Source organism: Pinus tabuliformis, chromosome 4_1, assembly GCF_031772625.1.
Source record: "Pinus tabuliformis cultivar Carrire ecotype Pingquan chromosome 4_1, CPIR1, whole genome shotgun sequence".
Taxonomy (NCBI): Eukaryota; Viridiplantae; Streptophyta; class Pinopsida; order Pinales; family Pinaceae; genus Pinus; species Pinus tabuliformis.
This window is the reverse complement of record NC_142303.1, coordinates 626,188,707-626,203,596: the sequence shown is the minus strand read 5'-3', so window position 1 is coordinate 626,203,596 and position 14,890 is coordinate 626,188,707. Positions and strand designations below refer to the sequence as shown.

The 14,890-nt window shown below is 38.8% G+C and overlaps 1 protein-coding gene across 1 annotated transcript in view; it reads left to right on the top strand.

Annotated features, from left to right (window-relative positions):
- The window catches only part of LOC149177582 (uncharacterized protein At3g06530-like), a 280,290-nt gene that overhangs the window by 256,399 nt on the left and 9,001 nt on the right, over positions 1–14,890 (top strand). The window contains 4 exon segments of the mRNA XM_089420165.1: positions 6,818–6,913; positions 7,002–7,069; positions 7,193–7,388; positions 7,390–7,569. Of these exon segments, the coding sequence (XP_089276291.1) occupies positions 6,818–6,913; positions 7,002–7,069; positions 7,193–7,388; positions 7,390–7,569 (540 nt within the window).

Here is a 14,890-nt window from a genome sequence, read left to right as displayed (position 1 = left end):
CAGGTTGCAACTTGCAGCGACAAAGGAGGATTGGAGAGGAGTGGTTCGACAGTTGGCTAGAGGATTTCCTAGAGGGAAATCAAGACTCAGAGGGGGTCCAGTGAAGAGGAGTAGAGACGGGAGTGAACGGATTGAGGGCTCAGGACAGATTGGATGGGGCTTCCAATTTTGTCATCTGGAAAGCCAGGATCCTGGAAATCCTGGATAAACATCGCATCAAGGACTATGCCTTGAAAATCGTAGCTGTCCCAGTTGAACCTAATGCAAATGAGAAGTATGAGGAGGCCAAGGCGAAAGAGAAATGCATGATCCTAGACGGGGTCAAGGATCATGTCATACCACATATTGCTGAGAAGAACACAACAAGGGAGATGTGGCAAACACTGACCACCTTATACTAGGGCTCTTCTGTACAACGGAAGATGTTATTAGAGAATCAACTGAGGTCATATAAGATGCAAAAAGGAGAGGAGATAGATCCGTTCCTTCTCAGGTTGCAAGGAATCCCTGACCAACTTACTTCCGTGGGGTCTACACCAGATCCAAAGTTTATGGTCAGGACTACTCTGAATGCAGTCTTCGATGACTGGGAGATGTTTGTCCAAAACATTTTTGGGGCAAAGCGATTCTCCCCAGTTGGGAGGAGATGTGGGCAGCTCTTCGACAGGAAGAGATTAGGAGGTTGACCAAGGCAGGGAGTAGTGGTAAGGGAGTTCGAATCAAGAAGGAAGAGGAGGAGGATGCAACTCTCGCATCAGCGGGACAATAGGGGGTTCAGAAGAGGAAGAAGAAAGATATCTCCAAGGTCAAGTGCTTCAACTGTGGGGAGTTGGGAGATTATGCCTTTCAGTGCCCCAGGAAGAAAGACAAGGGAGAAGCTTCTGACTCAAAGGCTGCTCCAGCAAAGGCGGAGAAGGATGTTGAGACTGTTGACGATTGTGCCATGAGTGCTCATGCGCCTTTAGAGAAGAGGTGGGGAGACATTGAGCTGTAGTCGAGAGGACTACAGAAGTAGGGGTAGGATCCTTGAGGTGCCCAAACTCTTGGATCACATCCGGCTACGAGAGCCCTTAACGACAGTAGCATGATGACATGTGTCAGGTGGAGCAAGGTGTGCTGGAGCGACAAGGCAGTGCTAGAGTCCAGAACTTTGTAGTAGCGCAGTGGAAGTTGCAACAGTGCGAGAGGCACAAAAAAGTTTGTAGTAGAGGGAGCACAGGATAGCAGGAGAGGTAGCTTCAACATCACGAGGCTTCTACATTGACCAGGATGTCAGTGTTTGGGTGACGTCAGTTACTTACTTCTCGGTAACTGAGTTGCAATGCAGCAGTTAGCAGTGGCAATGCTATGGGCAACATGGGAAGAATGTTGAGAGGGAGCTGCAGTATAGATGTAGCAGTGGTAGTGGAAGTGTCATGGGCAGCAGTACAGGAAGAAACAATGTAGTGGATGTGGGGTAGCAGGCCAAGCATCAACACAAAGGACAGATGCGAAAGATCAGTGTGATGCTTCTATGGTGAAGCATTGCTAGAGCACATTCCTCGCTAAGAGGGAGTGTTGATTTTGGGTAGCATTGGATGTGCTCTAGCCATGAAATTTGGTGGAGAGGCTAAGGCACATGAGATCTCCAAGACCCAAAAATCGTTTGGAGAAATTCCACCCGGATGAAGAGATATTAAAATAATTAATATTTTTAATGGGTTCCTAAGTCTAAACTTAGGAAAATAAAAATATTAATGTGTATTAATATAATATGGGTGAGAAAGTTCTAAGTGACGAGGATCAAGCCAGTTCTAATCTTAGTCATTGATTAGGGACTTAATCTCGGCCGTTGAATCGTCAACAGGAAAAGTATAAGAGGAGGCTTGAGGGTCAGTTGGAGATACACCAAGAGAGATCAAGAATTTGATTTCCTGGGGTAAGGTTTGTTGAGGAAATTGAGTTAGTGATCAATTGCAGCGAGGGGCAGTTCAACAAGGGATTTTCATCCAACGCTGAAGAATACATAGTAGAGAGGCAGTGAAGTGTCGGGAGAGACAACGCAGGCCCAAGAAGGGCTGACGCAGAGGCCGAAGGAAGCAGCGTAGAGGATGTAGAGGGCCGTAGAGGCTGACGCAGAAGTCGTAGAGGCCAACACAGAGGATTTAGAGAGCTTCAGAGGCAACGCTGGGAAAATTCTGTGGGGCAGACTGAGAGCAGATCAGCCGGGAGAGGGTGACGCAGTTCCTGAAGAGTGACAGAGTTCCAGAGCAGTGCTTGGAGCAGCTTTCACTGTCCAACACAAGGGATAGTCAGAGTCACTGTGGGGTTGATCATCCGGTTGCTGATTTGCAGGAATATCTGTCTCCGAATAGAGGTACTACTGCCAAGGACATTCTTTGTGGGGTGAGCCAATTCTGGCACTCTAGTTATACTCAAGAATCTGCTTAATAATAAAACCCTCATATCTACTGCACCGGTTTTCACGCATTGGGTTTTTTCGGGGACGATTGTCCAAAAATAATGGTGTCCCTTGTGTTATTGTTTCTATTTACTTAAGTGCATGATCTGTATATTTGTGAAGGATGCATTTGTGTTTACTTCAATGTTTATGCAATTAAATAACTTGTTAATGTAAAGAACAAGTAGGAGATACTGTATAGAGAATTTTTCAGAAGAAATCACATTGAAGATTTTGGTCAACGTGTTTCGAACTAGCGAGTGTGGTTCATCTTCATTCGTTGGTTTGAAACGTGTTGAACAAAATCTTCAATGTGATTTCTTTTGAAAAATTATCTATATAGTATGATATGTATCACAGAAGCTTGAATTCGAATAAGTAAGAGATAGTAAACTAGAAATTGCAATAGGGATTTTTGATGTGTTAGATTCATGAATTTTCACACAAATTGGCATGAACTAACATTGATGGATGCTCAGGAGTAGAATCTTAGGAGCATGGTTGGAAGGAAAAGGTCTTCATATAAGATTTCGAAGTATGTAGCAGAGAAGTCTTCCAGTTCGGAGGGAGCAATTACACCAACGGATGTTATGGTGGGATTGGAGACAGATCTAGGTGGCGGAGGTTCTTCTAGAAGTACCTCCCTCGCTAAGAGGGAGTGTTGATTTTTGTACCTCGGGCAGGTACTTCTAGCCTTGTGTCTTAACTAGAAGGGCCTTGTTTTTCCTATTTAGGAGCTTACATGTGACATGCAGAGTTTGCATGCTAATTGCATGTGACATGGAAGGCTTGCATGCAGTGTTACTTGGGAGCGGGAGCGAAAGCAGAGAGCGGGAGCGAAAATGGGTGCCGGAGCGACTTTTTTAGAAGCTCCCGGTTTGGGAGCGAATCCTAGAGCGTTTTTTATATAATATATATATATATATATATATATATATATATATATATATTTTTAATATTTTGATACATATATGTTAACAAAAACATGTAGAATTATGAATTAGATATAAAAAAAACATAGATTGAACTATATAACAACAATCATCTAGAAGTTATAATCTTCATCAACCACGTCCACAAGTTAGTAACATAGTAAAATACAACATATTGAGTCTCATGATTCATCAATCTTAAAGTTTCAAGCTTTCAAAATTCAATATATAACATTTATCATCATTGATCACCAAAGTTGTACTTGTAAGCTAAGTGTAACCATTACAACAAATAATGTCTAACATGAAATGAAACAACTTTCAACTTTCATGAAGCATCATATTCATAATTCATTACTAATGAGTTATAATTGCCAACTTCAAACTTAAATTGTCATATATTGTTTAAAAAAATATCATAATAAATATGAAAGAGTCAATAGTTATAAAAACTACTAGAAACTAGAAAAGACAAGTAAATCTATTATCTATTGCTTATGCTTGGGCCTCTTGCCACCACGAGAAATGTCCAATTTTCTAGTCTTGTTGGAAAATCATGATCTTTGTCATTAATATCACCCTCTAAGCATTAACATAAGATAGAAAAAGAATAGCATGTCAAGTCAAGATTTTGTTTGAGTGATGCGTACATTTTTAGGAGGTTCATGATAGAGGAGTTTGACAACCAATGTCAATAACATCAAGGTACATAGAGGGATTGGTGCTCTTGATTAAATACGAGTTCCATACCCTAATACATGACAAAATTCAATGGAAACATTGCAATGCCCCAATTCTAAAATTCTAGAAAACTGATAAGTCTGCTGGATTTTGAATGAAATCTAAAATTCTACTTTCTCCATATGAAATCCAATGAGGTCGGAACCACTCTCAAACATCATGAGTCATTTCATGGTAATGTTAAAAATTTAAGTAAAAGGATGAAAATGAATATTAAGGGGAATGTCACTTATTAAGTTGCTCCACTCAAAACTTATTTGTTTCTTTGAAAAAAAATTGCATTTGGAATATTACTACAATTTTTTTTGCAAAAAAGGCTAATCGCTCTTGAAAAGGCAGGGAGAGTTTCTTTTTTTAGGGAGCGCGATCTTGAAAACGCACCCTCCTCGAGAGCGTTTTCGGGAGCGCGCTCTCGAGGCGCTCCGGGGCTGCTCCCTCTCAGAGTGCGAATTGGGAGCGGGAGCAAGAGGGGGGGAAGGGGTGGCGGGGCGCTGCCCCACAACCCTGCTTGCATGTGTGTTGTATGTGATATGCGTAGTTTTCATATGTTGATTGCATGCGACATGCACAGTGTGCGAGTGAGTTGCATGTGACATGCATGTAATGCAAGCTAAATTTATGACTGGGACTTGGGTTAAAGTAAATAAAGCTAAAGACAAGAAAGTTAACTAAAGATTAGTAACTTATCTTCAGTTAACTTGACGAGCTAATTTTGACTGTCGATTTTAACGTAGAAGAGTTATAAATTAAGCCTTAGAGTTTAGGTAAAGACACAATAACAACACTCGCTTCAGGAGGAGGAGTGTGATACTCCAATGTGCCGGGCTCGAGGAAGGTGCAAGGAACAGCGAGGGAGACAGATTCTGATCAGCTGAGGAAGATCAAAGGATAGATCTAGGGCTTTATCAGCTGGATAACTCCAGGTTTATTGCTGTATATGTACTTCCACAGTTGGGCCATTATCCCAGGATGGGAGCCGAAGTAGGTTTTGAGTTTTATTAATGATGAACTGATTTGTTGGGCAGAAATTTGTGTCTGATTGTGATTCAGATCGAGTAATTTAGCTTCTGCTAAATATTTTTGCTAGGAATCTGGCTGTTGTATTTATTTGCTAATTTATTGCTTGGAATTAAATACCTGGTGCTGGGTTTGGGCAAATTCTAACATGTATTGAGTGGAGAATGGGCAAGAGGTATCTGAGGCTGGCTATCTGTGAATCATAGTAGGGGCTGTTGGATAGGGTTATCCATGTTTGTGGATGGGTAATAATGACAAAACTTGGAGTCATCTTGGAAAAAATAAAAATAAAAATAAATGCAGAATGTATTAAAAATAAATAAATAAATGAACGGCAATGAAAACAGAGAAAACAACATAGAGATACACAATTGATAAACACAAATTTGAATATACTGACAACAGTTTAATATACAAGTTTGGTAATTTCTATTGTTCGAAAGGGTGCAAGTAGGGAAAATCACATTGAGCTACATAAATTACAAGTTCTGAGATGCATGCAATAAAAGTTTTGAGAAACTTTCTAATATACAGACAGTGGGTAACTCCAATTTGAATGGGTATAAAATTCTGCAAATTCTCTGTTCAGTCTGCATGCCAATGGGTAGACAACTATCCTGAATGGATTCCCCTTTGAAATTATCTCCAAGTGAGCTTTAATTAATGGATAAATAAGGCGCAGTAGGCTTTTGAGATAGTAGAAAGAGAACACAAAATTGAGTTGTTTCATCAGAATTAGATTGGACAGCAATTTTTGAGAAATACTGCATGAGAAAATGGCAGTGTGAACAATTCAAACAATAATAGAAATTTTTTGACAAGAAGCCAGAAATTCATTAGACTTTCCTGAGTTTTCCTGTTGAGATTGCATCATGGACAACATAACATTTCTTGGATTTTTGATTGAATCTGGTAAGGTTACTAATACTATAAATTAAAATACATTTGTTACTATTTAGGCAAATATAGAATGGCTACCTGAGTCAATTTTCGTGTGTCAACGTGAACAATCATGCAAGGACCCTAATTTAGAATCCATGTCTAATTCGATACAGGTTTTTAGAAGTTCCTGACTTGAATTATAATGATATGCTGCTTATGGACATTTGACAGTATTCATGTTCCTAGATAAATGTGACTTCTGTAAATATTGAAAGTTATAGTAAGTACTGCAATCTATAGACAATTGGGATCTCTTTATTCTAACTGTAGAGGAAAGTAGTACTTTGGCAGAATTTTGAAATATTTCGTTTAGATGTTGCAATTGCTATTTAGGCATATTTTGGTGGTTCAAGATTTTGTCACTGCAAGTCTCTGATATTTGGTTGTGTGGATGGCACTAAAGGTAAGCAAGTTGTTTAAAATGAAAAAAAAACGGTAGTCTGTTGCTATGGTAGTTGCCTTGGACGATATCTTCCATTATGGTTGAGTCTGGAGTATCTGAGAGCAATAATCTTTTGCATAAATATGGTTTTTAGCTGGCACATGAAAATGCTTTTGTAGCTGATGCTCTCAGATGCTGTCTCTCTTTTCCTCATATTCTCTCTTTTGTTTTCTCTGGCATCTCACCTTTTTACTGCAGAAATTGTCATATTTATGTTTTTAGCATTTACTCTTAAATTTTAATGCTTTCTTTAACTTCCCAGCCAAGTATGTTAACCTTGGATTGTTTTTGGCTGCTAAATAGGATGACAGCCATTCACAAAAGGTCTCTGAACAGCTGATATCAGCAGTGGTTCCATGCTGGTTAATGACTACTAAAGATCCTAAAAAGTTGTTGAAGGTAGACTCCTTTAATTATTAGATCATTGACATATCTGATATATTGTATTTAAGTGTGGCTTACTGTTTAAATGTGAGATATTTTGCAGGTTTTCGTCAATGCATTGCCACAAATGTCACAGCATCGCAGATTGGCTATCATGAAACATCTGCTAGGGTGTGTATCGAAGTTGTATTGTTGTATTTGCAAACTTGAGAACATTTCAGGTGTTGGTTGTCAGACATTTTCTTAAAATTACTAATCCTATTTCACTTGTAATTTTGTTATGTTCTTTGCCAGGGTTGTAGGTGAAGAAGCAAGTTTGCCTGTCCTTCTGTTATTACTAATTGAGATGATGGTTTCAAGAACTTTAATATCCTCTCAGAAAGCACAAAATCTTGAAGGCATACCGTTGGATTCAAAGTGGGAAATTGAGTTTTCTGTACAACTGAGTGGGCAATACACATCTAGAATATGGCTTCCAGCTTTAGTTAAGCCTTTTGCAAGGAGCAAGAACAGATGTATATATTCTGGACCTACTTCAACCAGAGTGCAAAGGAGATGATTCATTTTTATGGACCTTACAAATTGAAGCTACAAGTTTTATTACAAATTACCTGAGAAATTCTGAATTGGCTTTTGAGCTTGAAATTGCACATGATCAGGCAGCTTTGCAGGTATTTAGTTTTAGGCTAGACAGCTTTGGAAGACCGTTGTGTGGGATCATTAAATATGTAGCAATTTTTCTGATGATTAACGTAGTTAACAGTTGCTATGTTTTGGCATAACCTCCAGCAGTCTATTAGCTGTGACATGCAATTGCAATCTACATGAAATGAAAAAACATTGACTTGATTGAAATGTATGTTATTCCAAAGTATTTTGATGACCTGTATTTAACACATTATATTCCATAAGGCTATGAATTCTGAAACTGTTTGCAGTGAGTCTGGAGCACATTTCCCACTTCCAAGTGTTTCTAGTTTCCAGGAAACTGTTTCTGTTAAATGGCTGGAAATGCCTCAGCTGTTGTTGGATGTTTGGGGAAATCATGGAGGTCATTTCTTGGTGGCTTTCCCTTTTTTGTTTGTTTTTAGTTAAAAATTATAAGAATTGAAAACATAGATTTCCTAACCCTACATGAGCCTACTAACTCTAAAGCAACTATTTTAAAGCACAGGATTCTGAAAAACAAAATAAAAAGCATTTGCTGGGAGATTAAGGCGAAAAAACAGTGAAAAGAGGTCTTACTCGAAACAAAGAGAGCAGTTTTTTCAGAGCAGAACTGATTTCTCTTGAATGCAGAGAGGTGATTAGAGCATTTTGATTGGAGGGCAGTGGGCAGCAGTTAGTTTAGACATTTCTCAAGGCAAGTGTGAGATTTGAAAAGTGGTGTCGACATATGGCTACTAATGTGGACCCAAGAACACTATTAATGAGATATGTGACTGTGGTTCGCAAAACAGCCAATAATACAAGGGTGAGCCAATTTTATAGGTTTGCATTTTGCAAAAATGAGTTTGAAGGCAACTTTACAAGACTGAAACCCTTTTTCTACTTGAAAAAAATTGTGGTGTTAGAGATTATGAGAAAATTCCCTAGGACAGGCACCAAGAAATATTGAGGCGGCACTATGAAAACTTTCCCATATAGAACAAGAAGTTGAAGATGACTTTGATCCCGGTGCACAAATCAAAGCTGCAGCAGCTATATCATATTGACAATGAAGAGGAAAGAACCAGATGACCCCATTCTATGATGAAATTCTACAACAACCTGGAGTTAATGCAAATAGAAGATGGAATTACTTACTAGTTTCTTGGATGGAAATGCAGTTTCTGCTTTTAATATTACACACTTATTCAATTATATGAAAATTGCTAAAGCAATTTGGAAGCTCTACAAGTTTTGAACCTAACCTGTAAGAATAAACTAAGAACTGCCTTTATTGATAGGGATTTTGATAGAGTGGAACTTTAAATGATTGTTCATAAACACACTTGGGCTAAGTGTAGTTGTTCGATCATTATGGACATTTGGACGGGAAGAAGCTATTGACCTTTGTTAAACTTTGTTTAACATAATCATAAGCTCTTGTGTAAGTCCTTACTTGAGAAAGAGTTTTCTAAGAAGGAGCTTGGAGACTAATGTAGTTCAAGGGGTTATATATGCAATATCTTGCCGCTTTCAAGGATGCACACAGAACAATATTTGACATTTGTTTTGGACCTCGTGTGAAGTTCATGATTCGATGCAAAGATTCACAACATAGTTATTTGTAATGTTTAGGGACAATGGATTTATTTGGAACATTTAAGAAAGATGGAGTGGATCTCAACAATTCACAACGATTTGCTAAGGAGGGGGAGATCTTGAGGCTGTCAACACTGTCCTCCATTGGCTCCAAAAAACTGGTGACTTTTCATCCCCAATATGCTTGGAGACTAAGTCAAATTACCAATCTTTTAATTACATTGCTTAAAACCCTCAAATGAGGTGAGACGTCTCATCAACAGAAGTTCAATTTGACAAAGAGGGCGGATTTGACCTTAAGGTACAGCATTTGATCAAAAAATGGCTTGACTTTGCTTGAAATAATTCCTTGAGTGCTTGGGAGGCCAAGAAGTTGGTCTTTCTTGCCCACCTTTGCTTGCTTGAGTCCTTGGATCCCTCCAACAACTAGGAGAAGTTGCAAAAGTGAAATAGATATCACAAATGAGAAAGGGTATGGATCAGATCTGGACCAGATCTAACCAGTGACAGACAGAAAAGTAAAGATCTAAGGTTTTTGCAACAAGATCTGAAGCAGACCCCACTGAAAAACTCAATATTCAGAAGCCATCATTCCCAAACAAGGATGAAGGTTAGTCCCAGTCACCACAAGGCAGTTTCTTGGGAGCAACTAGATGTTGCAGCAGCCCTGTAGCTCAACGACAGGGAGCAACTTCTCTCTAAAATCGAAATTTTAAGAAAATGAACTCTCAGATCTCAACAATACAAAGTAGATCAAGCCTTGAGTGCTTGGGAGGCCAAGCAGTTGGTCTTTCTTGCCCACCTTTGCTTGCTTGAGTCCTTGGATCCCTCCAACAACTAGGGGAAGTTGCAAAAGTGAAATAGATATCACAAATGAGAAAGGGTATGGATCAGATCTGGACCAGATCTAATCAGTGACAGACAAAAAAGTAAAGATCTAAGGTTTTGGCAACAAGATCTGAAGCAGACACCACTGAAAACTCAATATTCAGAGGCCATCATTCCCAAACAAGGATCAAGGTTAGTCCCAATCACCACAAGGCAGTTTCTTGGGAGCAACTAGATGTTGCAGCAGCCCTGTAGCTCAATGACAGGGAGCAACTTCTCTCTAAAATTGAAATTTTAAGAAAACGGACACTCAGATCTCAACAATACAAAGTAGATCAAGCCTGTAATAGGCTCAAACGAGGTTAAAATCAAGAGACAAAAACTGAAATTGTCAAAATCTAGCAATCACAAAGAAGGGAGGAGAGCAAACTTCCTAGGGATTTCTCACCACTGGAGTCACCAGTTTTGTTTGCTCTGGATTCACCCAGAAGCAAAGGGACTATTGTCCCAAATATATCACCTCAAGATCTTCCAGATGGTGGGTGAAATACTCAAACTGATCTCCTAGTTTACAATGCAATTAACCAACATACAATAGATGGAGACAAATGGATAAATGATCACACCTCAAACCCTCATAGGCTAGTGTAGATTAAAGATCACTTTCACAGCTGGAAACTGTGCTCCTATTCGGAGATGCTGTTCGACCTCCTCAATCCAAACTCCTCCACACAAGCGCAAACTGAGAAGGACAAGGTTTGAGTCTGTAGTAGGCAAGTTAGCGTGCACCTTAAACTAATACAATAAAGAAGCCATATTTCTCAGACATACCAACATGAAATGGAGAAAGAAACTGGCTTGCATTCATATCATAACAAAATACATGAAGAGTTATACCTTACTCATAGCTCTTGCTGTGCTCTGATCCCTTATTTCTTCTTTGGCTCATTTGAAATGCTAGCAATATTTCACCAGTATTACTAAGTCAACTCTCTTTGATTACTCCTCTCACCCTTGAGAGGGTCTCACTAAATAGCTAAGTTACCGGATCCGGCCCTCTGGGGTCCAGGATCCACGGATCTGATCTGGATCCAGATCCGGCTCCACCTATATACGTCCAAGAACCAGCAATGTGGCGAATCCATGATGAACGGAAATTGATCCCTCTCCTTGGAAATGGATTCTTCAATCTAGAAACAGATCCTCTTTTTATACGTTCAACAGCCTCTCTATTTTACCTGCTGCACACAGCAATTTGACTTGCTTATTTGCCAACAAAAATGTTCTTGTTTTTCCCTCTGCTAAAAGAAAGGGAGCTCAGGATCCTTTTCTTCTATGTTGGAAGTTTTGTAAAACAAATTATATTTATTTAAGTCTATTGAGAAGCTGGATACATATGGGCTTGATGCTTACAGAATCCCAACTTATAATATATTATATAGTATATACAAAAAGTCTATAACTGATATTTTGAACATAAATCTTAGTAACTGTTATAAATTAAACTTATGTTTAAAATCATATAAATTTTAGGTGATCGACAGCATGTACTCCCACTTATATAATTTTTGTAAGTTTTAATATTTATGTATTTTAATTGTGTATTTTAATTTTTTATTGTTTATTGATAATAAATTTTAATTTGAAGAGAATGTAGTTAAACGTACTACACATTATGATATTAGTAGAATGATCATGGATGAATCATGAGACACTCATTTTTCTACTTACTATTATCATTTATGATATTATCCTTTTTGTATGAGCAAAGATGCATCATTTAGTGTTTCAGTCTTCATATTTATAATATATCTAATGGTTTCAGTTCTAAATGTTGTGATTTATAAATGGATTTGATTTTTGAACTCAAAGTGTTTTTAAAATTTTAAAAAATATTATTATATTTTTTGTACTTGATGTATCTTTGCCGTATTCGGATCCTGGATTTTCAAAAATCTAGTGAATCCAGATTTGGATACGGATAGGATTCGGATCTGTATCTGCATCCAAATTTTGATAACTTAGCTAAATAGGCCTTTCCTATATCTGGGGGGATGTATTTGGACACCTAATGCCATGAAATGTTGGGAAACTTCTTTAGCTATTGACCCTTAGCCAACTCAGAGTAAGACAGGTCAAGCAAAGAGATTTACTTTTTGCAGCAGCAAAATTATTTCTAAACACTTTGCAACTCGGTTTTGTGACCGTGATTGATCTGCAAAGATGGCATCATTAAACAGTATGAGATATGTAGACAGGTTGGATGGGGTATCAAATTTCAGCCCCTAGGAGCGAATTACCTGGATTTTGAAGATGAATGATCTATGATCAGGAGTTGCCTATGTTTTGTGGGAAGAGGACTGCAATACAACTGTGTATGTGTAGAATAGGAGTCCTCATAGCATGTTGGATGACATGACTCCTGAGGAGATGTTTATAGGAGTGAAACTAGATGTGAGTCATTTATGCATATTCGGTAGTCCATTTTATGTGCTTACAGAGAAGAGGACCAAGCTAGAACCCTTATTTGAGAGGGGTGTGTTTGTTAACTATAGTGAAGTCTCGAAGGCCTACTGAGTCTACATTCCAGGACAAAGAAAGGTGATCTTGAGTCAGGATGTTAGGTTTGATAAGGTTCTCATGAACGAGAGCCGACAATGGTAGAGGAGAAGGAGCAAGAGGCTCCTAAGGTTGAGCAGGGACTAGTAGCACCAACAGGGACATAACTAGTAGATTCAGAGGATGAGTTAGATATTCCTTCGAGTTCTACCAGGAGGAGGCTGAGATGGGATGAACAAACATTGAAGGATGTTGAGGAGCATGTGCAGGCTCTTAGCAACACTTTTAGGTAGAGAAGACCATCGACTAGATATTCTAGTTATTTGGTACTATCAAGCAATGTTAGCGAGTCTTAGCCATCCACTTTTGAGGAGGCTATAGGCGAGCAGGTTTGGAGGGATGCCATGATAGAGGAGTATAGCTCCATCATGAGTAATGATGTTTGAGATATAGTGTCGAGACCAGAGGGGAAGTTTGTGGTCGCTTCTCAATGGATCTACAAGATAAAACATGCAATATATGGCAATGTTGAGAAGTATAAAGTGATGTTCGTGGCGAGAGGGTTCTCCCAGAAGGAGGGAGTGGATTACGAGGAAACATTCGCACCCATCGCCAAATATGCATCTATTAGAGAAGCTATGCCCATTGCTTCAAAGATGGGGTGTGTTGGAAAATGTAACTAGGTTCGGTCTTCATAATTGTCATTGTACTTATGTCATTATATATTTTATGTAAAATGCAAAAGAAGAAAAATAAATATTATTTTTCAAGCATGGGTTTCATGCTCAAGTCAATTGGTCATCTAGGTCAAGCATGTTCTTCATGCTTCTATGGTTTGTCAATCAAAAGAATATTAGTCATGAGTCAAAGAGTCAAGGGCCATTTTGTCTTTGAAAAGAAAAAGGAAAAAGAATGTTTAAAAGTTGTAGTTTGGGTCAAAAATCCCTCAAGATGCCAAATCAACCCTAACTATAATGTCGGCCCTGCCCAAAGGTCATGTCTATTTGAACCCCTATGATCATTATAAATAGAGGGCAATTCGAGTTCATTTGGACAATTTTTTTGGATGATTTGGTCTGAAATTTCGTAGAAAAGATAAGAGGAGGGTCGAATCCTATGAGAAGGAATCTTGAAAGAATAAAAGTTATGCCTTGAAGAATATTTCTATTATTACATATGTTGCTGGTTTCTTGCTATTGACGGATCTATGAACAAAAGGAGGGTTTCACTTGCCATCTAGAGGTTGAGTTTTTCCTATGGTCATGGGTCTTGGATATCTCACTTTGATCAGATTCTATAAGATAATTTTTTGGGTTTTCCCCTTGGAAGGGGTTTTGCCATGACTTGGAGCCTATATCTTGTGTTCTTATGTTTTTCTGAGATCTTCATGTTCTTGTATTATGGTAATTGCTTGATGAAAGAAGAAAAACCTAAGTTGCAGGAAATGTGGGAAGGGGAGGAGTTTCTGTACGGAAACGAAGCTGAAACGCAGAAAAATGTATGGTATGGCCCAGAAACGCGTTTCTGGCTGTACTGGCATGTTTCTTGAGGCAGAAACGTGGCCAGTACGACCGGAAACGCGTTTCTGGCCCTACGGCGACGTTTCCACACGCAGGTTGACTTTTTAATTATTTTGTCTTCTAACTTTTAATTGGGTTATTAAAATGCCTTCTAGTTGCGTCTAGATGCCTCCCTAAAGTTATAAAAGTGACCTTTGTCTCATTTTGTCATCACACAATTCAGCAAGTCGTTTCTCTTGGAGACTGGCGATTTTAGCAAAGGAGAAGAGAGGGAGAGAGCAGTGGTTTCAGCTAGGGTCTTTTGAACAGTGAGCAAAGTAGATTTCAGCAGCAAGAGCAAGAGATTTCAGTAGCAAGAGAAAGAGATTTCAACAGCAAATTTGGAGTGCAGAGTTTCTGGCTACGACATTCTTGGCTTTTTGGCTCAGCTACAACCATATTTCTCTTCTCTTTTCTGGCATTTTGGGGTAGCTTCAGCTGCAGAAAATTAATTTGGGTAAACAACATTCATTTTGTTAGTTTTTTCCTACTATTTCTTCAAGTTTTCTAGGGTTTATGCTGCCAAAAATATGAAAAACGTTTTTTATTTACAAATTTGTTTTTTTAATTTATTTTTGCAGCAATGGCTTCCAACCAAAGTGCAACTGCAAGTTCAAGCCCTAGGGCCAACCCAAGGGCTGAATATTATCCTCTTTGGAGGCATGTGACGAAGCTTAAAAAATGTGCAGGTGGTGGCTCATGGGAATGGCGATGTAATCTTTGCAATAATTCGTACAAGGGCTCCTACCCAAGAGTGAAGGCACATCTTTTGCATGGAGGAGGACAGGGGATTGCAGGT